Raw genomic sequence first — 25,432 nt, 5'->3', positions numbered from 1 at the left:
AGCAAGCCATCTGAACCTGCTGCTACTTGTCAGCTGCTTTATTTATATGTGAAAAGGGTGAGTGAGCTCCAGATCTGTATGGCCATTTCCCAGCCTTTCACAGAGAAGAGGGCATTTCCTAGAATGTATCAAAAGCTTTTGCCAAAGCAAAAGCTCATTTTCTTTTGCAAAGCTCATACCGCTTCAGCCACATGTTGCATGGCGTGGCATGCTCATGTCTTAAAAGACAGACACGTTTGTTATATACTCAGTGTTGGAGAGGAAAAGACATACCAGGTATGGCTTTACCCCCTTTATTTCATGTCTGTGCGGCATGCAGGAGGAGAGGGACCTGAGGTGTGCCACTACAGGTAACCGGTACCAGCAGGATGAATGGGTAAGGGCATCTTGAAGAAAAGCAGTTGTTTGAGAACAGCTGCAGGTTTTCAATATTACTGCTTTCCCTTGCTCCCATGCAGCAGCTTGTTACCATCACTCTGGTGATGGCTACCAGCCCCACAGCACAGCTGGCAGAAGAAATAGGACAGGTGCTCTCTAAATGACTTCAAGGCAGTGTCCTAGGCCAACTGAAACCACCACTGCTACTTTTGGCAGTTTCAGATAAGCACACAGAAAAGAGGCTCCTCATTGATACAAGTGTGCGTGAGCTGTGAGTGCGTGCTGACAAGTAGTGAGGGGAAGCAGTGGCACCAGCTGCCACAGCTGTAAATTGTCACTGTCTGTGTGTCTGTGCCTTTAGGACTCTTGTCAGGAAGCTGCGCTTGTCTTAGCTTTTAAAGTTGTTTATTTTATTGGTTGTTTCAGCATTTGAGAAATATTAAAATAAGGAGGAAAAAATAGCCTTTCTCAAACCCTTATCTAACTGGACCAACACTCTGAGGCGTATTAGAGCAAAAGCGGTATTTTGATGTAAAGTTAGCTGTTTGAGAATGTTGATGTGATTTAGAAACAAAGTCTAAATTTGAAAGTAACAGAATTGCTAACATGAGAAAATGGGGATAGAGAAAGATTTTCAATACAGATCTTCACTTTGTTTCCGCTTAGAAGAGGATATCTGCATTATGTGGTGCTGTAATACGTACGTTTGAGTTGGTTTACAGACAAATATAAAAAAGACTTCTTGCCTTTAAGATTTTATAATCACAGTCAGGATGCAACACATATCGAAAATAAAAAAAGCAGAGATTAGTAGAATCAAATGAGCTTGTACTGGTGTGATGTTAATCATACGTATTATTTCATTTCTACAGCGTCTAGATATTCATGAGTGGTCTGTCTGTGGTTTTATCAAGTTATCATTTGCTTACTCCAATAGGAACAAATTCGTAAATAAAATTTTAAAATAGTTTATTAAAAAAGCTGACGAGAACAGAACTGCTATAGCATACAGAATTAAGTAGATCTTCTCCTGTTAAAAATTATTTTTTTTACTCTGTTTTCCTGTAGTTGCATAGTGTCTTTTGTAATTAGGAACTCAATTTTGACAATCTAAATGGTATGAAATATAGGGTCTTTTGCATTTTCTTTCCCATAAGAAAGTAATTGTTAATTTAATGTTTCCGTACTGCTGTTCAGATATGACCTTTCCATGTTTGCAGGTAGGTGGAGGTCAACACATGAGGAAGGAAGGAATTGCAAAGATGACAAATGTAACTATGTTTGTTTGACTTCCAGTACAACCTCAATGCCGAAGAGATACAGCTACAATAAATAACATTTATTCTGACATCTGGCATAGCTTTTACCAGTAATTGTCAGGCACTTTTTAATTTTCCTTTTCCATCACAACCTCATGGTGCAATTACCAAGTTGTGTTGGCAGGTGAAGGCATATTAATAAGATAGACGACAGAAAAAAAGACATGAGGGCCAGGAATAAAGTAGGGAAGGAAACTGACACATGACGGAAGGGCACAACAGCAGGAACCCAGGGCTTGCATCCTGGATGTTCCAACTGGTATTGAACTGATTCCAGCAGGATGTGTTTAAGTCATTTGGTCTCTTTGCTGGCCCAATTTCAGTGTGCCCAAAGGGATCCCAGATACACTGTGTGAAGGCATGATGGGAAAGCTTGTTCTTTCCCAGCCAATCCTACTGTTCTCATTTATTGATCTCTCGGGTAAACAGCACTTGAAAAGAGGTGGCCATCTCACACCATCAGAATTAACACATTAAATTACTTTTTGGTGACTTCAACTGTGAACACTTATTCCTGTGTCTAAAATGTTTGTCTTGTGTCCATGTCTGACTTCAGCAGAAGTTCTGAAGAACCCTGTATCACCGCTCTTTTGAGTGAAACAGTGTAGTTTTCATAGTACAGTCTCTTGCTTCAACTTATTTTTTGTGTTTATAAATAATTTATATACAACGAGAGTAGAGACTTTTTACAATACACGCAAGAAAGAAAAGTTTTCCTTTAGGAAAAGGAGTAAAGAGATACTACACCTTGCAAAGATGAGTGATTTAACATATGGGAGGTATTCAGTGTCGGGGAGAACTAAACAGTTCATTAACTTTTAATCTATTACACGTGACAATGTTATCTATGTGAATTGTCCAATAGGACGTTCGTGTTCCAAATGCTATAAAAGGCAGTTTCACCTCTAAAGGGCTATAAACGAAGCACTTGTGATAGTCAAATGTGCACAGAAATTGTCCATTTTATCTCAAAGTCTGATTCCTTTGCTTGTGTGACTTGGCTAACAAAACTATTGCTGTAATTGGAGCTCAGCGAGAGGCCTTGCAATTTTCAGATGTTCTCATTGTTGTCAGTCTGAACTGTAAGCTCTTCGTGTTTGATCCTTTCTCAGACACCCAAACTGTGAATTGAGTCTTTGCTTAATAACATCCAGGCATACATATGTGCCGTTTGGAATTTGAACATTCACAGTGGTGCCTGTTTCCTGGAAAAAATAATGAGATCAGTCAAAATGATACAGTTAGGTATTTATAACGCCAAGTTTTGCTGCTTTCCTGTGACAATTCTTTTTCAGTCCAACATCACTCCTTGATTTCCTGACATCCTGAGAAACAGAATCTTACTTAAGCTGCTGTACAGGGAGCACTAAGAGTTTTTGCTGTGGACCCTGGATTTTTAAGCTTGTTGCGCTGTGGTGTACTACTACAGACTTTATTTTTCAGGTAGATTTCCATTGGAAGATTTTGTGAGTACCATCATTTGCGTTTCTCCCACATCGCGTGAGCTTTCTTCATGATGTGACCTGACAGCGCTTGAAATTGATACGCTCACTTGTTGCCTCAGTATTTTCATGACAGTTCTCTTGTATCCTTTGCATGCAAAGAAATAGATGAAAGGATCTAGGCAGCAGTTAAAATTCATCAGAAACACAGTATAATGGAGTGACTTCTGGAAAATTTTCTTTTCAGTGCACGAGGGTTCATTCTGAAGCTTCTTAATCATGTGTTGTATGATTGCAACATGATAAGGGGTAAAGCAGATGATGAACACTATAATTACAAATATGATTGTATTGATGGCTTTTTTGTTTATCCCTGATTTTTCAGCCAGTGGATTTTCCTTGGCTGTTTGAAAAAGTTTGTAGCTAATTTGAGAGTAACAAAATAGTATAATCCCCAGGGGAACAAGGTACCCTATTAAACAGGCAGCAAGAAGTATTAATGGTAGATGTGCTATTTTTTCAAAGTTTGGATATTCCATACATGTAGTCCTTTCTTTTTCTTCCTGTGACATGGGCTGTATAAGTAATGGGAAAGTTTGACTAAATACAAGAAACCAGATACAGACACAAATGCCCTTGGCATATGTAATCCTTCTGATCTTGTATCGGAAGGGGTGGACAACAGCGAAAAACCTGTCAATGCTCAAACATGTCATGAAGTTTACACCTGCATAGGTGTTGATATAGAACAAGAGAGCGGTTATTCGACATAAGGCTTCTCCAAATGGCCAGTGAAATCCCAGGGCGTAGTAGGTTATCCTTGTAGGCAAGGCGATACAGAACAGGAGATCGGAGAAGACAAGATTTGTTGAGTAGAGGGTAGTGGAGTTGATCTTCTTCCTGTGTTTAAAAATGACGGTGAGGGCAATGGTGTTTCCAAGCACCCCAAGAATTAAGATGAAGCTGTAGAAGACAGACAGTAGTATCCGTGCTGTATCTTTGTGCTCATACAAGTCGCAGGTGGAACTGTTTGTCTGAGAAGTTGTCAAAGCGTCCATTTCTGTAACCACTGTTGCAGGAAGCTTGGTAGACCTAGCATGGAAAAAAAAACACAAAAGGGAACATTTTGTAATAAATGTAGATAAACTTCTTCTGCATAACAACGACCAACCTCTGTTGCAAAAAGCAAGATTGTAAAAAACTGAAATGAAACTTCATTATGGTGAAATACTTTTCAAGCCTCCTTCTGAAAACAAACAAACAAAAAGGTGGCTCTTTTTGGCTTTTCTGTTTTGGTCCCAATTCCTTCTCACCTGAAAAAAATCAGATGGGGCAAAATAATAAACCAGGGACGTGATGTATTTGGAAAGTGAAGTTTATAGATGGTCAGGAGGTAGGAGACTGTTTAAAGCAATCTGAGGGGAAAAAGGAGTCTGAAGAAACCACATGATAAAGGATCATATGCAGTTCCCAAGGGTTAGACAAACAGACAAAATCTTTTAATGTGTTTCAGTTAATTTTTAGGGAGTTTTTGTTTCTAACAATTCACGTTATCATGGTTTAACTTGTTTAGAGAAACTAAATTTTTTAAGCATCCTTATCACATTGGCATAATAATTCAGCTTGCTTAATACTGGTTTTAAGAATTGGCTTTTGGAATCTAATTCAAATATTGTTGCATACATAAATTCTTAAGACTGCTACTTTAGCCACTCTTTAGGGGTGCTGCAAGAGAGAGGTAACCCGGCTGAAATATTTTATGTGTTGTCAATTTAGTAATTTGAGAAATTGCTTAACCTGCACAGTCAGAAGTTGCATGGAAGAGCTGCAAAGTGGCAGTGACTCGGGGGACTTAAAAATACTAAAAATAATCCAGCGGAATTTCAGAAGCAGAAAGGACCCCATCCTGTTGGTATTGCTTCCGGTGCAAAATATTTCTTAGGTGTGTTGTTACCTGACAGTTGCATAGCGTAAGCATAGATGTCGGAAAGGATGGGGCATCTCACGTTACTCCTGGAGCAGCTGTTCTGCCTCTTAGAGGCACCATTTATGGATTCCAACAGCAGTCAAAGCAAGATTGCTTCTGCTGTAATGCAGAACACTCTCTGGAGATAAAAGCTGTTGTAACCTGAGTTTTAAGTCCGTCTGGTACCTTTAAAATGTCTAGGCTATTTCTGAGGATCTGCCTTTCAACGCACAGTATTTACAAACAATTGTAGCCTCTTATACCTTAAAAAAGTCTTTCTGGAAAATACCTCAGTTTCAAGGGTTTTAAGCAATATGTTTTAGAAAGTATTCATCATCCTTTTATTAACTTGGGAAAGCATTAAAAGGTTAGTATCTTCTTTCATGTTTTGAGGAGATTGTCGTACTTATTTCAGGTTGTTCACAATTAATGTACCTGCAATACATACTGTATTATAAGCCGGTCTGGTCAGACTTCTGGCTAGGTTAGAAGGGGTGCATAAGGTTCTCTGTGAACAGTAAACCTGCGGATAGTGGATGATGTGTATCAAAATACATAAATGAGTTATATTACGTATGTTTAAGGAAGAAATTTAGCATCCAGGTAGTATATTAAGTCTATATTTGCTGTGTTGCACAGGCAGTAGGAAAGACAGATGAGTGATTTCTGACTGATAGATGTATAGTGTTCTGATTCTTAGATACCTGTGAAGTATGTACCATGTGTCAGGAGGTGGGAATACTGCATTCAGGGTTGGAAGTCGAATCTGAAGTGGGATTTTTGTGGTTTGAATAAGGGAATTAAACTGGTAAATAGCAGCTCCAGCTGTAGTGCAGATTTAAGAGTGTCTGTAATTTTATATTAATTCTGCATCATTCACACTGATTAATACAGTAGTTATTACCCTAAGGATAGTTCTGGTGTGCTTTCCTCCTGTTTCATCTTTTCCCTTATAGAAACACGTAGGATGGCTCTTGTTTTATGTACGTGTAATAGACTGCTTTTTGCAGAAAATGGTGTGGGTTTGTGTGGGCACTTGGTTTAAAGTCAGCGAGGTATTTTGTTTTGTTTCTCTTATTTAAATTTCTTCTGATTACTTACTCACACTCCCAGCATGACATTTATCTTCTGCTCATCCCTTCCTTGAAATTTAGGTGAAGAATAATCTAAGATTTATGATAAACAGCATATTAACTGCATAATTTTTTTTTCACTGTAAAGTTGTAATAGTTTTGGGTTATACGTAATGAGCATAATTGTCACGTCCATTCATCTTTCTATAAATGCTTGTAAAATGTAGAATATCTGTTAATACAAACATGTTTAACTATGGTTTAGGAAAAATTCTGTAATTTCAATGAAATTTGGGATTTTTACATCAAGAGTAGAATTTCATAAAATGCACATTACCTAATTTTGTACTATGAAGTCAGATCTTTAATGTAATAAATTAATCTAGAACTACTTGTTGCTCAAAATAGGGTGTTTATCCTCACATAAAACCATGGCTATATTGAGAAGGAGTCCCAGCTGAGAGAGAGTTTGTGTCTATCCGTGGTGCTAGGATGGATATACATGGGGAGCAGTTCCATGGCAGGACAAACTGACCACAAACAAATGAGAAGAAAGCTGGAGGACCACAGCTCATGGGCCTTCTAGGGTAGTGTGCACGTCAGCTAAGCTGTGCTCCTTGACAGAGGATGTCAGCAGGTTCTTCTGCCTGCTGTGGGAGTAAGCCCTGAGTGAGGAAAGTGTTCTCTTTGATCCTTTGTTATCCCCAAAATATTTTGACTGTTACTGTAGGGTGCACATTTTATAGTACGTTAGATAAGTATTAGTATTTTCTCTATATGTAGGTATTTATGGGCATTTTTGAGCAGTCAGCATGTTGTCTAGGTGCTATATTACCTGAATATATTTCATTTTTTAAAAAAAACCTCTCGAGATACTGTATCTGGTGTGGGGACCAAACAGATGAGAAAGTTGCTACCAGCTGGCAACTTCATGCACGTCACCTGAGCTATGGTAACTTCTTTGTACATCTGAGCTCTTATTGTTGTTGGATGAACTCCGTTTACCTCGGCAGGTATTTCACCTTTTCTTTTCAATCTTGAACAGGGCTGCATTTAAAAAAATACTTTCTTCCTAAAAGGTGTCTAGACTATTAAGTGAAACAAGGCTGGTTGTGAGTCCTATTTCTTGTGTCAGGTTGCTGTTTATTTCTTGGCAGCAATCCTTAGTGAGCAGCTTATACTTACAGAGCATATGCCATCCTCCACAGAATGTATCTGAAAAAACAACAGCAGGCCCATTTTGTGTAGTTTTTGTGTGTGTTGCATTCTTGCAGCAAAAATGGAGAATGTTACCTCCTTACTGCTGCAAACCTCAGACTAACTGGACTTGATTCTTACTGATTTTAATGAGCTGTGTGCCTGAATACCTTATGAGAACATGGCCATTTAATGTCATGAATCCAGATGCACCATTGAAGCTGCCGTCTAGAATCACTACCAGAATGCTTGCTCTACTAGGTTGTTGGATTGAATACCCCTCCCCAGTGGCCTTCTGAGTTTATTAACAATATTATTTTGAAGTATATATATATGGAAAAAAATGATGACATTAATTTACCAATTTAATAATTTTAGAAAACATTGCCACAATTTTTTGGCATAGGGGTACGTGCAAACTTTTAAGGCATAAAGTATGTAAAATTCCTGTCTTTTATATTGGTATTGTAAAGAAGGTTGTTCAGGTTTTTACTTTTTCCTGAGTCTGCAGGCACACAATGCTCAGTAACACAGACCTGTAAAGTTGTAGTGTAAAGAGACCACTTATTTAATGTGACCACCTGTATAATCCAGGTTATGTTATTATTTTAGTTATTTGTGAATGGATTCCACTAACTTTTCATTTAAAGCGTATTTTCCAAACTGCTGTTTGGTGTTGATTTGGAGAACTGAAGAGAAAGTGAATTTGTACTGTAGTTTTTGGTCAGTCAACTTCCCTGTTAAAAAATGTGGGGGTGTCATATAAATTTCTCTAAAATTAATTTGCTGTTGCTGTTTTTGTTGAGCCTTTCCCCTTTATACAATCTCATGGTTTTGGCAATTCAAGGTGAACTTCTTAAATGTCTCACAAGGCAAAATAGTTCTGTGATGTCTGTTCTGACCCCATCTTAGTCCCGCACAGGTGGTGGGGTTCCAGATGCCTCTCAGTATCGGTGTACCTGGAATCATACTCACCACTACCTCCCAGCTTTTTCTGCTCAGTTGATTAGGTATCCGAGATAGAGTTGTGTAGCACTGCAGTGAGAGCTTGTGAAGTTAGTTCACTGTGACCCCAGAGTACTTCCCAGATTCACTGTGTCCTAGGATATCTCCAGTCCAGGGGCATGGCCATTGCTCTCTGCTTCTACCTGGGAGGACCTTATGCCTGGGTGAGTTTAAACTTAATTTTAGTATTACGCCCAGGCTTGCAACCAGGGTAGGTTGTTCTTCATTGTTCTCTCACTTGCCATTTTCAAGTCTTAGCATTGTATTTGCTTTCTGACCACCAATGGAAAAAAAGGTTTTCTTTAGGCAATTACTTTATGAGATTTGTTAGCTGGCCAGCTTTTAGTCTATTCTGTGTGCTTTCTTGATGTTTGATAGCAATAGTATCCACTCAGGGGAAAAAAATCACAGTACCATGTCAAGCTGCTTACAAAATCTAGCAAGTCTGAAATCTGTGCAATGGCCTTTCTAAAGCCAATTCTGTAATCTCATCAAAGAAGGAAAATAACTTGTTTTAGGAGACTGGTTTTCTGTGAAAACGTTCAATTGGCATTATTCATTTGTTTTACATTTATACTGCAGTACACAAGAGCCCAGCTCAGAGTAGAGTCCCTGCTGCAAAAGGTGTTTGATGAACAGAATGGTTGCTCCAGCCTGGAAGTGCTACATAATCCAAAGCCCTGGTTCATAGAGAAGGTCATGTATGATGAGCTTTATATGTAGTATCGCAATGTTACATACATTTAACTATTAACAAGCATAGACTTAAGCTATGAGCGAATGATTGCAGTGTTGCAGCCTTAGATTACATGGGTGTGGGTTATGTGCAAGCAGTGATACAAAGTGCTCTCTGTATGCTAAATGAGTTTTCTTCTTTTTCTCATCTCCTGCTTTTGCTGAAGGAGCACCATCTGTCTTTTCAGCAGAACAGGGAACATGTAGAAGACTTTAACTGTGTTTTGTAATCTAATGTGTGATTTGTCTGTCTCTCTTCATAATTTTCATTCTTTGGAGATGAATCCCTGGTCCCTCTGTCCAGTAGCTAATTTCAGAGGGATACTAACTAAATTCTTAGAAAGGCACGGGAGATCATTAGAAAGATCTCTCCTGACTCTGTAGATAGTATGGTTTAGTCACTTTGAGATGGACAATATTTATTTAACAAACAGTATTGGGGAATAATGTTGTTTATGTATGCATAAAGAGTATAAATGATTTAAAAGGAATGGTTGGGAAAGAGACTTCTCTTTCCCTGCAAAGCCTGACCTGAGGATTTACTGAGCTTACAGTCCTCTATAGGTGTAAGCTGTGTAAGTCTTACAGAGTTTAAAAACAGTAGAGGATGGGAAGTATGCAGTGCTGTGGTTATGTAGGTTTAATTTTTTACTTAATTCTAAAATTAATTGTTTTCTGTTGACCAGTCATTTTCATTGTTTGAATTTCTAATTTACCATACAAGTGATTTTCATTGTAGAGTGTTTTCTCTGTTTGAGAAAAAGACTTGATTCAACTAAGTTATGCATATTAAAAAAGTGTGCATGCTAAGCTGCACAGCAGAACACTTTGTTAATATAGAAAGAACATATGCCTAAGGTACCTGTATCTAGGTGTATGTATTGGCAGCTTGGGAGCTGCATGTAGTTTAATAAAAGCTGAGGCAAGAGACAGGCATGTCCTAAAGCTTCCTGTTTCTTTCTAATACTTTAATACTCATACGCTTCTAGTGCATTACATTAATTTAGCTTTTTTCAAAAGCTGTTGAATTTTGTGTCCTAAATGACAATGAGTAGGCCTAATGACCTGAAGACTGAATCCTCAGGTCGCAACTCACAGCTAATTTTGGTGAGATAGTTTCCAGGCTACTGCTTTTATTCTTTCTTTGTACAGACCAAAATTTGGTGGAGTAATAAAGCCAAATTTGTAAGCCACACGTCAGAGAATCCCAAGTATGCATTTCATGAATGAAATTGTCTTAATGATGGCTATGAAGAATTATAATATTCTTTAAGTGCTTAACAGAATTTGCAGATGCACACACTGTGGGTTCTCTACGGTCTCTATGTTTTTATCTATTACTGTAGCTTTTGCAAAGTTGTATGACAGTTATATTTGGCACTTAAAAATAATAGAAGCTACAGTAAGCAAAATGGAAATGAAGTTGAGTTGAAATGCTGCATAACTTGTTAAGCAAAAAGTGGAAGTCATTTGAAGTGTACATGTCTTGCTCTTATCTGTTTGGTCTCTCTTTCCAAATGTGATCTGTCCTATGAAAAGTGTGAGAACTGTCTAACATAAATCATCTCTCCCAAAGATGCATGTTAATGTGAAGAGCCGTGCTGATGCTGGGGTGATTAACCTCCCTTCGGTTTATTTGTCTAAGTACACTAAATGTAAAAAGGAGAGAGCCTAAAATATAGCAAATAAACAAAATTAAAACCTGAGCCACTGACAATTACATTCCTGCAAGCAGAAGAAAAAAGGGGAAAATAACAATTTGTATTTTAGTACTAGAAAATATGCACACCTTTTATATGGTTTTTTTTTTTTTTTGTTGGTTGTTTTTTTTTTTTCCCCCGGGAGATATTGAACATGTACAGGTATAAGTCTTTAATTTTAGGGATTACAACTTCAGAACTCTAGCTTAAATTTATTATTTGTTACATGTATACATACTCCTCAGCCTTTCAAACAGAAAGGGATGAGGTTTGAGCTCTTAAAGGTAAGTTTTCAGTTCCCTCGTCTCTTCAGGAGGAGCCATGGAAACGTTAGACCTCATGTATTCTGTGCTCAAAGGCATGCATACCATCTCTATTTTTTAAGATAAATGATAGTTGAGTTATTGTCTGTTGGAACAGTCTATCTTGTTTTGCCAGTATAACAGGAAAAATGGATCCTTTTTAATTGGGAAGATGTATAAAAATCATATCACTTGTAATATTTCTTTAGCTTTGTGACATGAAGATCAGTAATAAGGAGAAAGATATTTGGTGATTGCAATTCAGAAAAAGAATTCCTGCTAAAAACATTGAAAGAAATGCATGTCAGAAGGTAAAAGAGGAATTAGCTCATAAAACTTTGAATTCTTAAAATATTCTGTTGCAATATTTAGATGTGAGAAGAGTGACTGAGGAGTTCTTGAGCTGATAATAAAGGCTGTTTCGTAGACAAGGAGAGTGTGTGATAGAGCAAGCTGTGCATTCACGACCATCGTATGGATTTGTTTTAAGGCTCTCTGCTACTATTAAAGTATTCTGCGAGGTTCAGTGAATGACTTAAGAACTGCAATGCTTCCCTTAGTATTTGTACAGTAGTTATTTCTGCATTAGTGTAATTTAAATTACTATTGCTAAAAAAATTGTCTAAGCTAATGCAGTATCAAATGTTTCTGTGTAATTGTTGAAAGGCTGTATTGTAAGAAAGGACTTGAAATAACTTGTTATTAAACAAGGATGTTGTTAAATGTCCTTTAAATGAGAATTAACTGGCTGTGTATTAATATGTGAACATAAAATATCACAGAATTTCTTCCACGAGCCTTGTCTCTTCCATCCAAAGATCATTTATCCTTCCTACCACATGAAAATATTCAGTATAATGCAAAAAAGAAATAATCTTTCTGGAATTGTTTGCTGTTGTTCACTGAAAAAAAAAAAATTAAAAGTTGATTCTTTGCTGTACTTACATATCTGTAGCTTCTTGGATCCTCTGAGCAGTTAAGGGCATTAGCAGGATGGCTTGACTGCGAAAGTTTACCCTTGCACATTGTTTTCAAGAGTGATTACGTGCGTCTGTGGGAGGGTTAGGGTTTTTTCAAGTGCTTAAAAAAAACCTTGTTTGTATGCTGGTCTTGATTTGCTGCCTACTCTTTTATGGGATGTGAAAGCATCTATTTTTAATCCTTTTACAATTAGTCTGTTCAAAGAGAGTAATTACAAAAAACCCTCCCGCCACCCCTCTGAAGTTTTGCATTACTGACTTTCATAGAAGGGACTTTACCCAGAGGTTTACTTGACTAATTGTTGACCAACTAAAATCCTGGGGAAAAAAAGTTAAAAACTTTGTATACCATTTGCATTTAAAAATAACTTAAATTTAGTTTGTAGCAAAGAGCTGTGTGATCAGTACATGCTTTAAGACTGCTTCTTACTGATCAGATCTGACACAGCACAAGAAAACCTCAGAACTGAGGCACACTGAGATGCTGCGTAAAAACAGACATCTCGACAGCCCATGTACATTCCCAACACTGTTTTAGTATCGTAATGACAAGTCTTTACAGAAATGCCCTTCGAAAATATATGAGGGAGTTGAACTCTCGTGGTTTGAGAGAGTAATGAGGATGTGTGCCTTTGTAAGCTGTTTATTGCATTTTGAGCAAGGATGATGGTAATAATAACAATAATAATTAATACATGTATAAGGTAAATACATTAAAGATAAAAAGCTTTTAAAACACAAATTTGATTCCCCTAAAATGTTATTGATAAGAATGGGTGGCTAGGCAATAGGAAAGGAATGGGATGTCAAATTGTGAGGTAACCCATTGTTACCTGGAATAGCCTTGTTTCTGGGTAAAAAACATTGATGTGAGTTAAATTGTGTGTGAGAGGATTTTGGAGATCAGAGATAGATGGAAAATCCTGTCATTTGCTGTTAGAAGCTGTGGTTGAGAGTTACCTGGGATTTTCCCCAAAAACTCATACTGATCATTCATGACTGCAAAGGACTATTTATCTTTAAAGTGGCCTCATTTAGTGGCCTGATTTTAAAGAACCAGCAAGTAGGCACGATGATGCTATTTTTGGCGGGTCCAACCCATGCAGAGAGTGGAATGCCTCTTTGGAAACGTTAGGGCCCTGTTCACGGCACAAGGGTTTGCTGACGTTGCAGTGTTGGAGGTGTGCAGAGATATGATCTTGACTAACATGTCCATCTCATCAGAAAGCCTAAAGTAAATGCAGATCTAACGACAAAGTTAAAATTTACTAAAGGTACCTTGTCTTAAGGGAAACATTTTTCCTCTATCAGAATGAAGTAGAGCCTTGTGAGCTACTTTTGTATCTATTTGGAGTGTTTAGTTGGCACTATACACTGATTTTTTCTGGTGCTGAACTCCCAGTGCAGGCGTGGCTTGATTCCCCTTAGATGCCAGGGAGCTGAAGGGCTCACTAGGGCTTTCAGCTCCTCAGTTTTTATGGGGCATTTATCTTCTAACACCAGATTCAGAAAGTCTTTGAGAGAACTTACTGGTCCTTTTTTTACTGGATTTTTTTTCCTTTCTTGTTTTTGAATTATTTTTTAATTATTCAGCTTCATCACAGAATAGAATCTCTTTAAATGAAGTAATGTGAATTAAAGACTGTTTAAAGGGAAATTGCACAGGGAACTTGCTTCATATGTACACAAAGTAATATTGCAATGTGGTTCCCTGTCCAGCAGCAAAAATATGTAGTAGAAACAGGAAATTTTGAGATACACAGGCATGTAGTAGTCTTTGCTCAAGGGCTGGCATTAGTACCACAGCTTCATATGTTTATTTCAACATAGTCTTACCATTATAAAATAATGCCAATATGTGTTTCCTGCTCTGATCTGATAAAATATTGCCTTCCTTTGATTAAGATACATTGCTAGATTGTACCCTTCGAGTCACAGTGATGTATTAGCTACCAATCCAGCCTAGCATGATGTGATGTTAATTACTTGAGCTAAATGATGCAGATTGTGTTCTTTCACTAACTATGTATCCTTCTAGCTGTTTGTTTTCTATGCTTACACAGCTGCTGTTTCTCCAGTATCTGTTTGACTGTCCCAGGATTTGAACATTTAAACCAAGAAATGGCATGTATCAAAAAGTGTGATACATGTTTGGTTTTACCATTTGTGTGCAAAACCTTACTGTTTTGCTTTTGGCACGCAAGGAGAGTAAATTAATATACTAATTTGTTACTTTCGGAGATGGTGACATCAAAGCAGTGCAGTTAATATTTTGACCAGTATGTTATAATGCCTATGATGATCTATTTTCTGTCTGCTTATTTAGTCACTACTCTATTTGAGCAGTTTACAAATGGTACTGGATTTAGCTTTACAATTCCATATCCTTAGCTACTATCCAAGGTAAGAAATGACTTCTGAATTACACAGGGTGTTTATGGATCAACCAGAAAATTAATCCAGCCAGCCTGTTTCTTAACTGCAAAACTGCCTTTCTTTCCAAAACTAACTCCTTTTGTTTTCTGGGAGACAGATGAATCTTTGTGGACAGACATGATTTCTCAAGTGACTTGAGTTAGAGGAACAGCAAATGATGACTCACCAGTGAGTCGTGGTAGCTCCGCGGCCAAATAAAATGTGTTAGGTTAATCTAGATGAAGAAGAAATTAAGCACCCACGCTTAGATGAGCTTGGGACACTAAAATTTCAATACAGCTGTTGAACTGTACCTCCTCAACAAAATACTCTGCCGTCTAAATGCCTTCAATGTTTCCATGTACCTTCATATGCCTTCTGCCTAGCTCTAGTGTATGTGCCAGACTTAGCCGAATATGGGATTCACTGGGAGACCCTGCCTTTTAGAAAGGTGCATGCTCCTCCCTCTTGCTGAACTCACACTCTCGTTTGGTTAATATGATCAGCCATGAAAGCAAAGCTACCTGGTACGCTGTCACCATCAGTCACTTGCTGCAGACATCTGATGCAGAGCTGCAACTGTCAGTGAGTAAGCATGGGTAACTAACTCTGTAACACCTAGCTGACATTTATCCTTAACTGATAAGTTATTAATAGTTGCCCCTGTGATACTCTACTCAATTGCGGCACAGGATTTGGCCAGCCATTCCTATACCGCTGCATTGGTTTCACCTGCGTCTCCGTACTTTGGCCTTCACATGAATGGCAGCATGCTAATCATATATTAAATAAAGGACAGGGGTCTTGATATAAAAAAAAAATTATCTTCATAGTGCTGTAAGCTGAATAATTCTTTGATGATCTGCAGTAATTGCTTGCCTGAGGGCAGTATATTGTGAATGCCTAACTGAAGAAATTTTATGTTGTATATTGCAGCAGGCTGGTAGAATAGAAATGGTCAGGTACCGTAAGTCAGCTTTCCACAACAAAGGTGGAGGGGGAGATAGGATTAACTGATCTTTTTAGAAAAAGCTAAAGAATAATGATTACATATGTTAGCATCTTATTAGTGGTGAATAAATTAAAATCGAAATTGGAAGAAAGATTCTAGCCAGCAGAAGAGGAAAGGTCTGGATTAGCTCACAAATGGGAAGGGAAAGGAACTTGAAACTGGTTTACAATGGAGCTGAGCAGTTTACAGAATGTACTGTTGGATAGTCTTGTCATTAAAAAATGAAGCGTTTTTTAGGAGAGGTAGGTGTCTGACTTCTGTCTTCATGAGGGGATTATAAAGTGTTGGGTTGGTTGGTTGGTCTCATATTTTACTGAACCCAAAGTTGCAGTGATTCTGCTGAGATATCTGTGGACAGGAGGAACCTTTCTTTTCCCCTCAAGATGCACAACTTAAAGGTTTGTCTTGGGTTTTTTTTTTTTCACTTTCTTCCTGCATTCCTGTGAAATATCTGCAGTTAGATACATGAGTATTGGGTAAAGTACCCTAATGCTTTTGCTGCTGTTGAGAGGCCTCAGGCACTGGGGTGTCCTGCTCATGTGTAGCGAAAAGGTTGGGTGCAACAGATGGTTCCTTTGAGTCCTGAGCTCCATCAGGCAGAGGATCCCAACTATCAATGGTGGTCATATGCCAGGGAGTTACCTAATTTTAAGGAATATTATTGAGAATGTTTAACATTTTCAGAATAAAGGCTGGCACCTGAAGTGTAGTATGGCAGTGTCTGGACAGCCTGTAGGAATGCAGAGTACTGAAGTAACTTAGTAACTTGAATTACAAGCACACTGTTTACATGCTCTGTATTATCTGCAGCTGCTTTTATAACTGATATTTTTAGTCCCCCAAAAATAGTGGTTGTGAATTTGTCAGGTTAATGTTTTTATGAAGAACTTAAATGAGGAAAAATACAGCACCGCAGTTAGTAAGTGTAGTGAGTCATTCAGAATAAAATAACAGATTATTCCCACAAGTTTAATCCCACAGAACTTCCATTGACAACAGCAGATATTTTTGCAGAAGTAACATTTAGCTTTCCATCCATTTGTTCATACGTTTTAGAACCATTTTTTTCTGTAATTTGTGCATATATTTACTAATGTTAAAATGTTTTATTTTAATCTGCATTTAGTATTCACCCTTTTAAACTTTAAATAGTGTGCTTCTCTTATGAGAAGTACTTTCCCCTGATTCATTCTTCTCTGCCAGTAGTTTCTACATCTCTGGTTTATTTTTTTCAAGGTTATTATTTCTTCGAGTTGTTTTTTTCCTCTGTGCAAAACCAGTCTCACCACTTCATACAATGTAGAATGTTCCCATCTGGTCTGTTGTGTTTCTTTTTGACTGCAAATGTTGAATTTTAACATGCTTTTCAAAATTAGGATATAATTGTTGTAGAGCCTGCTATTGTAATACACCTTTGGCATGGACATGGTGTCCATATAGAGTGTTCAAACTCTAGAATTTAATCTTTCATGTTTTAGCGTTTTCTGTTTTGTTTGAAAATTTTATTTTCTAACCCACGTGACTGAAATTAACTTCCTAAACATGAAGTGGGCATAAACTCCATTTAGGATCAACATGTATTTGTGTCTATGGCCCTTCTTTGTACACAGATATCTCAAATTTCTAGTAGAAGTTAATCATGGCACTTGAAAGGATGTCCCTGATATAGTATAATGAACAAAGGGCAGGGACGAAGGTCTATGGAAAAGGAGAGAAAGTAGAGGAAAGGAGATTAAAATGGATGAGGGGAAAAGCAAGAATAAGAGAAAAAGAGAGAAGTGAAGGAAAAGAGAGAATTGAAGTAGTCCTTCAATAAGAGTATGTTTTCCGCTTGTAGGTGTTGAATCTGACTATATGTTACCAAACAATTAATTAACATAATTAAAAGAGTTAAGAACCAGTCCTTTTATTTACAGTACATGGAAGGGTGTTTGTGCCTGTCTAGTGAAATACAGGAACAGAAATCCTTCCAGTGATTATGCGCTTCAGGAACAAGGCTTTGATTATTCACAGAATAATAGAGTAGCTTAGGTTTGTCAGGACCTCTGTCAGTCATCTAGTTCAACTGTGGGTTCAAAGCATGTCCAACAAGAACAGGTTACTTAGGGCTGTGTGACCAGGCTGTACCTCTGAGGGTGGATATCCTAGCTCCAGGCAACCTGGTACAGTACTGGACCATCGTTAGCCCCAGCTGCACTTGCTCCAGTGTATCAATGCCTTTCTTGAAGCAAAGAGCCCAAAAGCAGACACAATGATTCAAGTTCAGGCTCAGGAGTCCTGAGCAATTGTTTCTCTTGGCCTGGTGACTATGCTTTTGATAATGCAGCCCTGTATGCGATTGACCTTTCCTGCAAAGGATGAACTTCTGATTAACATTCAAAGGATTCTCCAGCTCCTTGTCTTCAAATCTGTTTTCTAGCCAGTCTATACCACTGCACAGGGTTATTCCAACCCAGGTGGAAGACCTCGCACTTGCTTTTGTTGAACTCTGTATGGTTCCTGTCAGCCCATTTCTCCAGCCCATCAAGGACTACCTGAATGCAGCCCCGCTCTCCAAAGTATTGACTGCTCCCTCCAAGTTGATGTCATTCACCAACTTGCTGAAAGTGCACTCTGTCCCATCATCCAGGTCGTTAATAAAGACAATAAATAGTGTTGGCCCCAGTGTGGATCCCTGAGGGAAGTTCCTAGTAACTGGCTGCCACTTGGACTTCAGACTGCTGGTCAGAACCGTTTGAGTCCGGCGGTGCAGCCAGTTTCCCTCAGATCTGTTTATCCAGTCCATATCTCCCCAGTCTTTCTTCAAGGACACATGAGGAGACTGAGTCAAAGGCCATCCTAAAGTCAGAATGTACAACATTCACTGCCTTCCCCTTCCTTGTCCACAGCACCAGAGTCATCCTTGGTAAATCCATATGGGATATTAGCAATCACCTTGTCCGTCATGTGGCTGGCAATGGCTTCTAGGAGATTTGCTCTATAACTTTCCCTGAGACAGAGGTGAGGCTTGTAGGTGTCCGAATCCTCTTCTTGCCCTCCTTGAAGATGGGTGTGACATTTTCATTTTTCCAGTCATCAGGAACCTGCCGGGATCACCAGTGTTTCAGTGATAGTAACATCGGCCATCTCCCCCAGCTCCTTGAGCTACATCCCATCTGGTCCTGTTGACTCCTGTATGGCCAGTTGGGCTCAAGAGCTTCCTTTCTTCTTTTACAGCAGGTGTTGCTCCAGTCCCGCAGGAGGCTGAGGGGCCTGGGAGGCCTGAGGACAAAACTAACCAGTGAAAACTGAGGCAAAAAAGGCATCAAGTACCTTGGCTTTTTTCATGTCTTTTGTCACTAGGTCCCATTTTCCACCAGGCAGTGGGTCCACATTTTCCTTACTATGTCCTTACTATGTCAGTCATATTCTAGTATTGTTATGTAGATAACTTCTCTGATGGACCTGCTGTAGACAAGCAGCATCTCCATTCTAAAACAAGGCATGAGTAATGTATAGAAAATTCTGAAGGCAACAGAAAAGATTAATTGAAGTTTTCAATGTAAAAGTACAGAATTATATAATGAAAGTTGAGGGTGAAGGTTCAAAATTAATTGGAATAAATTTTCACACAGTGGAGTCACCTGTACAAATGAGTTTCACAAAATATTTTGAAGGGCACTAGTTTTGACATTTTAAAAAAAGATACCTGACTGGGTATTTGTGTAATAGCTGTTTATACTAGATGCAAACTCCATCTAAAAAAACAAAAACTGATGTCTTTGGAGGTATATGTCTGTGGTGTCTATGAACTTACTGTTTTAGGAAAAAAGGTCCATCACTAGGTATCCTCTAGCTCCTCTAGATTGTCAGGTACTGAGCAGTGTCAGACACTGGACTTTGAATTACGTGGATCACTACCCTGGACTGGGGTGGTGCTTTCTCTGGTCTCTGTGACATTAATGGTGAATATTAACATTTAAGGAACCTTTTAACATCCTCTAATCTCTTTTTAAATTGCACTTGCAGTCATGGGAAATTCCTTTTTGTACTTTCCCATCTTATGATTGAGTGCACTCTTGCATGTGAAATCCCTGTGTCTGAGTCACTATTTATCACAGGAGGAATAAAACCTGAAAAGCATGCCACAGCTGTGGTACTCCCTCAGGTCATTTGGTAAGAGTAGAAAGAAATAATTCAAAATTACTTCTCTAAGAAGGGAAAAGATCTTTTTTCTTTGTTTTTCTTCTCTCTTATAAAAAACGATTTATTTCAGTGTATATTGTCTACAATGGAAGCATGTTTGATGAAGAACTATTTTTGTATGTGGCACTCTTAGAGCTGTGCCTATCAACTCCTGCAACTTAAATAATTTGAATTTATTTTAAGAATGTGGTGTGTGTGTTTATACAGGTGGTTTTTGTTTATGTAAGAAGGATTATACACAAAATTAAATGTTCGTCAGTAGTTCCTGAGTTAGCATTCTCTGTACATTCAAGTGCATCTGACTGTGTATTAAATGGATGGTATTAAAAATGTTTCTATAACTAAACTGTATTTAAGTCCTCAGAGAGGAAGCTTTTCAGCAAGCTGAACTTCAAATATAACAAACAGAATGATAACAAAATGCTCTTAAGCCACAGCCCGTTAAACGAGTAAAAATAATATTTGAAGGTGTTTTTTTCGTAGCTGTGGGTGTTGCATGTGGCAGTTATTCAGGAAATGCTAAGTTTTAATAGTCAGACCATCATTTCACATAGTATTACTCTTATTAGTAGTTCGTCTGGAAGGGAAATATATTTCTGAGTGAACACTTCCAAGTTACTTAGGTCCTGTTTTGTGCTGTTTGCAGAATTCCTGCTGAGTATAGTAAGATCCCTTTCATGTAAAGGCCTGTGGAAGCTGCAACTCTTGAAAGTTTTGGTAAGCTGGTGAGCAGGGAAAAACTACCCCATGCAGCATCCCACGCCTGTTGGACACAAGGCAGCACAGAACCACAGGCGAGGATTCAGCCGGGGGAGACGTGTGCTTTGCTGAACGCCCCCCCGGCCTGCTGCCTGCAGCTTGCTGCCTAGAGGTCACAGCCAGTGGAGCACGTCATGTCTACCTGACGTGCCCTTTTTTCCTTCCCCTTCTCCATCCTAGGAAGTATTTTTCTTCTAGAATCTCCCATATCCATGCCTTTGGCATCGGCTCTGCTGTGGCTTCTCCTGTTGTCTTTAATACATGGTTTAGTTTTCTGGGTGTTTTATCATGAGGAACACAGGCTTGGTATCTGGGTATATGGATGAAATGCACTAGTTTATTTTCACAAGTTCAATCTAGGTATCTGGTCATTGTAAAAGGTGCTTGCGTCTTAAATTCTATGAAACTGCTTCCAGTGAGGGTTTAGAAACTTAATAAAACATCTTGTGCTGTGATTAAGGTGAGGACCCTAAAGAAAGTTAGTTATTTGTAGGGCCATGGAAGTCACTGGCAAAAGGAAGTTAAATCAAACAGTCAACATTCCCATCGTAGATACTGCAGTCTATTGGCAATCCTCTAACACCTTACGCCTGGGTGAATAATAGGAGCTTAACTTCATAAGTGAAGGGGTTTCTATAACCATTTGGGAAAGCTATAGTCCTTACTATTTGTCCATTTGAACCAAAGAGGTTTTGTTCTGATGCAGGAGACTACTGCTGTTGTTTTTGTGTGCTGTATTTTATAGAAACAGTCTGCTATTAGACTAAATATGTTGCCTTCTCTGCTGCCTCCAGTCCTAAACATTCGGAAATAAGATACTTTTTGTCACCTGTTGTTCTTTGCTAATGAATCTATTACCCTGAATGCCACAAGTTATCTAATCGTTGGTTCCCAAGGAAGATCTGTGTTTGCAAAGTCTGCAACATTTTGATTGTTATATACTTAGGATTAATTACGTTTGATTCTTTTACACTACTGTTTCTAGTATCATTCTTACTGACCATCTTTATCTTTCTTTTTGCAGCTTGGGTCCTGTGTTTGCGCTGTTTGTACCATTTTATTCCTCCATTCCAAGAGTGCAGGTGACACAAGTATTAGGCCACTTTTCTATCACAAACAAGACACTGGTCTACATATTGGGTTTACAGGTATGGTATGTACTTGCTTGTTCATCTTTTAATGAATTATTAATGTAGTAGTTAGTATTTCTGTATGTTCATCTATGAATTTTGATGCTTCCACATGTATGATTCCACATATGTTTAGCTAGTGACTGTCCCATCAACTAAAATATTGAAAAATGTGTGTTGCTAGTATGCATTTCTACATGCTGAAGTGGTGGTCAAGTGACCTGTTCTTCCATTGTCTTCTGTCTTGATTGTCTTGCACAGGAAAATGTAATAGACAATTCTACAATTTGGGGGTTTTGGTGGGGTTTTTTTTGGTCAACAAAATTAACTAGAAGAAAAGAGATGAAAACAGAACCTGATGCTAAGGCACATGTATCTTCTACCTTTCTAATTTGCTTATATTCTTGACTTTGTTTATTTTCCCCTTGTCTGTTAGAGCTCAAAGCAAGCTACAGAATACAGTATTTTTCTATGGTAAGACTGTGGTAAATAATCAAGGTTTTGGCTGAATTCCACTTTTATATAAATTAATATTATTTGTATATCAAGCATTACCATGTGACAGGTAATTTAAAGTAGTGTAATTTAAAGCACAACAATATCATGTAGTATTATGTTAAATATGAGTGGAAAAATATAGGTACTTGGTACAGAAAGGCAGTAGTTGTTCAGAACAACAACAACAAAAAAAAAACCCAGCAGCTTAGAAATGAATGGACACTCTTGTCACAACCTGAATTATGAAACAGGAGATGTGCAAACTTATGAGAAATTATACTCATTTTTATATATTCCAGGGACTCAAAAATAGCTCTAACACTAGCAACGGAAAGCACCATAGTTACGTGAAGTGTGGTCGAGAGTATTTTAGAATGAATGGTCAGTTTCAGAATATTGACTCGTACTCCACATGAACGTTTCATTCATCCCTTTTGCTCTTGAGCCTTTGGATTCGTTCAGTTTCTGCTCTAGTACCTTATTTTCTTGATCTTCTAGAAATCTTGTTTCCTCTCTTCTGAACCCACCAATTATTCCAGTCTTTGGGAAAGCCATGATATTTTCTGAGCTCTTTTTCATAGTGTCCTTTGCCTTTTGCTTTCATACACACACCACCTCTGATACATACCACTGCTGTTACTAATCACTGTATCATCGCTAGATCTTTCCCTGCTGCGTACAGAACTGTTGCTGCCGTCACACAGAGGCTGAGGGAAAAATCATTTGCCTTCTCCTCATTTGTAAGCTCTGCCCTTATCTCAAGTCATTCTTTCCGTAGTCAGAAGTCTAGAGGGAAGGTGTTCTCATGATTCAGTTGACATTGTGCAGAACTATTTTAGTAACCAGTATCAGTCTAATATTCAGCCCATTTTTCCAATTGGTAATAACCTTCTCCAGGTGATTAATCACATACTTCACTAGAAACAATGGGCTGCCCTGTTGGTTTATCAGGATTTTTTTTTAAATTCACTCCGACCTATTTCTGTGATTTCGTGTCGACGTGTGCCACTGGGTGAGATCTTTATTGCTTTAATTTTGATGCTCATGCTTAGTGTCTCCGTGAATGCGTGTCTGAGAGCTTCATTTGCCCTGCATGCCCAGCTTGGAACTCTTCTCCTGTTGCTGCTGAGTCATTTCCTTTGCTTCAGTCTATCTTTCAGACTTGTTTTTCTGTGCAGCCTATAACTGACATCCTGTTATACTTGGTATGCTATATGAAAATAAAATGTATTGTTCTGTAGAAGGAGAACAATTGTGGACCCCTGTGTTTTTTGCACTTCTGCTACTTCTGGAATACATCTTTTTTTAATGTTGAACTGAATTTTCACAGCAATAAATGTCTGACTTCTCCCATTGTCATGATAAGTACATAGCCTATATAATATTGCAACATAGTAGTTCAGACAGCAACAGCTTTGTAAAATTAAAATTTTAAATCACTGCTCTTGTCTTCTAGCTCTTAACCTCTGGTTCCTACATCTGGATTTTAGCCTTAAGTGGATTGGTAAGTCTTACTGTTTTAAAAATCATGTGTTGCTTAAAACACTCTATTATGTATACAATCGGTGCAGTATATTTGGACTCAAAAAGAACAGAAATTAGTAAGTAATGTTTTTATTTGTGACAGTAAGTAGAAATTTTTCATCTTTAGCTTCCAAAGGTGTAAAGCATTGGCTGGCTGGTGATAAACTGACAGACAACAAAAGAGCTGGTTAATATTTGCAGGGTGCCACTGCTCTCTGACTCCTAAAATTAATTTTACTGCCATGGATATAGCTTTAGACCCACAATTATAAATTAAACTATTGAGGAAATGGTAGCAATGTTTACTGTATTGGTTATTTTTTTTTTTTCAGTTTTCAGCAAGCCTCAAGCTTTTCTTCCAAAAAGCAGCTTTTAACAACTTTGCTGTGAGGATTTTTCATCCTTTGCTGTTCTCCTAGGACATCCGTAGTATAGCCATTTCTCACTGTGATAACGGTAGTAAAGAGTGCAAAATCACTTTCTTCACGCCAGTGAGATAAAGTTGGTGTGGTCTGTCTTTTTCCTTGCCGACTCTGTTCTTAGTACTAAGGCGCTTAGTGCTAAAAGAGATTGTACTAAGTCTTCTGCATTGTTAGATACTGATAAGCTGCTTTTAAAATTTTACAGACTTAGGAAATAGGAGCTCAGACTCTGATTTCTTAGCCCAAAATACTGTCTGCTTTTCAAACAATGAAAGTGCCACCTCTTCCAAAGAAGCTCATTATTAAGTTGATGCAATCTTAAGAAGAACTTAAATTGTGCCCTTGCTATTTAGAATTTGAATTTGCGGTGAGCTCAGAGCAAAATGCCTGTGGGACACTTCACATATTGATGCTATAACTCAGTAGTTTGGTCTCTTACCATTTGCATTGACTGTTCCAAAATAGTCTGTGAGCTCGCAGTATAACTAACAGGAGTGATGGAGCAGTAAATAGTGAAGTCCGCTCAGCAATTTGGTCTGACCATAAATATCAATGAAAACAGTGTAACTAACAAACCAGAATTTCTCTGTCCTGGAGATTAGCCCAAGCCTCTGTGCCCGCCGAAGGATCTGTGACTTCCTCCAAACATACTAGCCTTCCTGTTACTCTTCTGGCTCTTTTAATAGCCCTTCCTTTTGAACAGGTGTTCATTAGAGAGGGAAGGGAAGAAAGGAAAGAAAAGGAAAGGCGTTTTAACTCCCTCTTTCCTGGTGGCAGGAACTGTATTTATACTTGGTTATACAGACTTACAAAGAATGGCTCAAATATTTTTTTTTTCATAATATATTGTGCAGTTCTTATTTTAATTCCCTTTTAATGCATAGTTTTATTCAGCTGAATAAAATAACTTTCTTAGGATTCTTTTTCATAAATTACCTTTTTTTTAATTGCAGGTTGACAGTGTGTTTTACACAGGTATAAGTTCATAGGAATAAATTGAACTTTCTCTTTCACGGAAGGCTTAAAAAAATCATTTGAAGTTTTCATATTGCTTCAGTCAGCATGAATTAAGTCATCATCTGTGATGATGTGTTTTCAGTCTTAATTTCTTCTGCAGCAAGCAGAGAGCTGCACTGTACTGTTTTGTAAAAAGTGCTACAATCCGGAAAGAAGCTCATGTTATGAATTTCAGCCATTTTTTGCACAGCATATCTGTCACACTTATGTCAATAAGAAGTCTCTTTTTCTCCTCTGTTAGAAATTATAATTTGGCATCTTTTGCGAAAACTTGATAAAGGAGTAAAGTTTCACAGTGTATTAAATAATCTGAAGAGGGATATGAAACACTGTCAACGCACCTTTTAGCACTACAAGTGTAAATAATTGATAA

At 38.1% G+C, this 25,432-nt stretch overlaps 2 protein-coding genes across 2 annotated transcripts in view; one reads left to right on the top strand and one right to left on the bottom strand.

Moving 5' to 3' along the window:
* Positions 1 to 25,432, top strand: part of UBAC2 (UBA domain containing 2) — a 109,930-nt gene that overhangs the window by 54,452 nt on the left and 30,046 nt on the right. Inside the window, 2 exon segments of the mRNA XM_075717652.1 lie at positions 21,493 to 21,616; positions 23,553 to 23,600. Coding sequence (XP_075573767.1) covers positions 21,493 to 21,616; positions 23,553 to 23,600 — 172 coding nt within the window.
* LOC104028789 (G-protein coupled receptor 183) lies at positions 1,347 to 12,103 on the bottom strand. The gene is made up of 2 exons (XM_009479917.2): positions 12,063 to 12,103; positions 1,347 to 4,231 (listed from the first exon to the last, which is right to left on the bottom strand). Exons 1-2 carry the CDS (start codon positions 12,101 to 12,103, stop codon positions 3,130 to 3,132), a joined length of 1,143 nt encoding a protein of 380 aa, XP_009478192.1. The 3' UTR covers positions 1,347 to 3,129.

Source organism: Pelecanus crispus, chromosome 1 (genome assembly GCF_030463565.1).
Source record: "Pelecanus crispus isolate bPelCri1 chromosome 1, bPelCri1.pri, whole genome shotgun sequence".
NCBI lineage: Eukaryota > Metazoa > Chordata > Aves > Pelecaniformes > Pelecanidae > Pelecanus > Pelecanus crispus.
The sequence above is the reverse complement of the archived record's forward strand: the minus strand, read 5'-3'. Positions and strand labels throughout refer to the sequence as shown.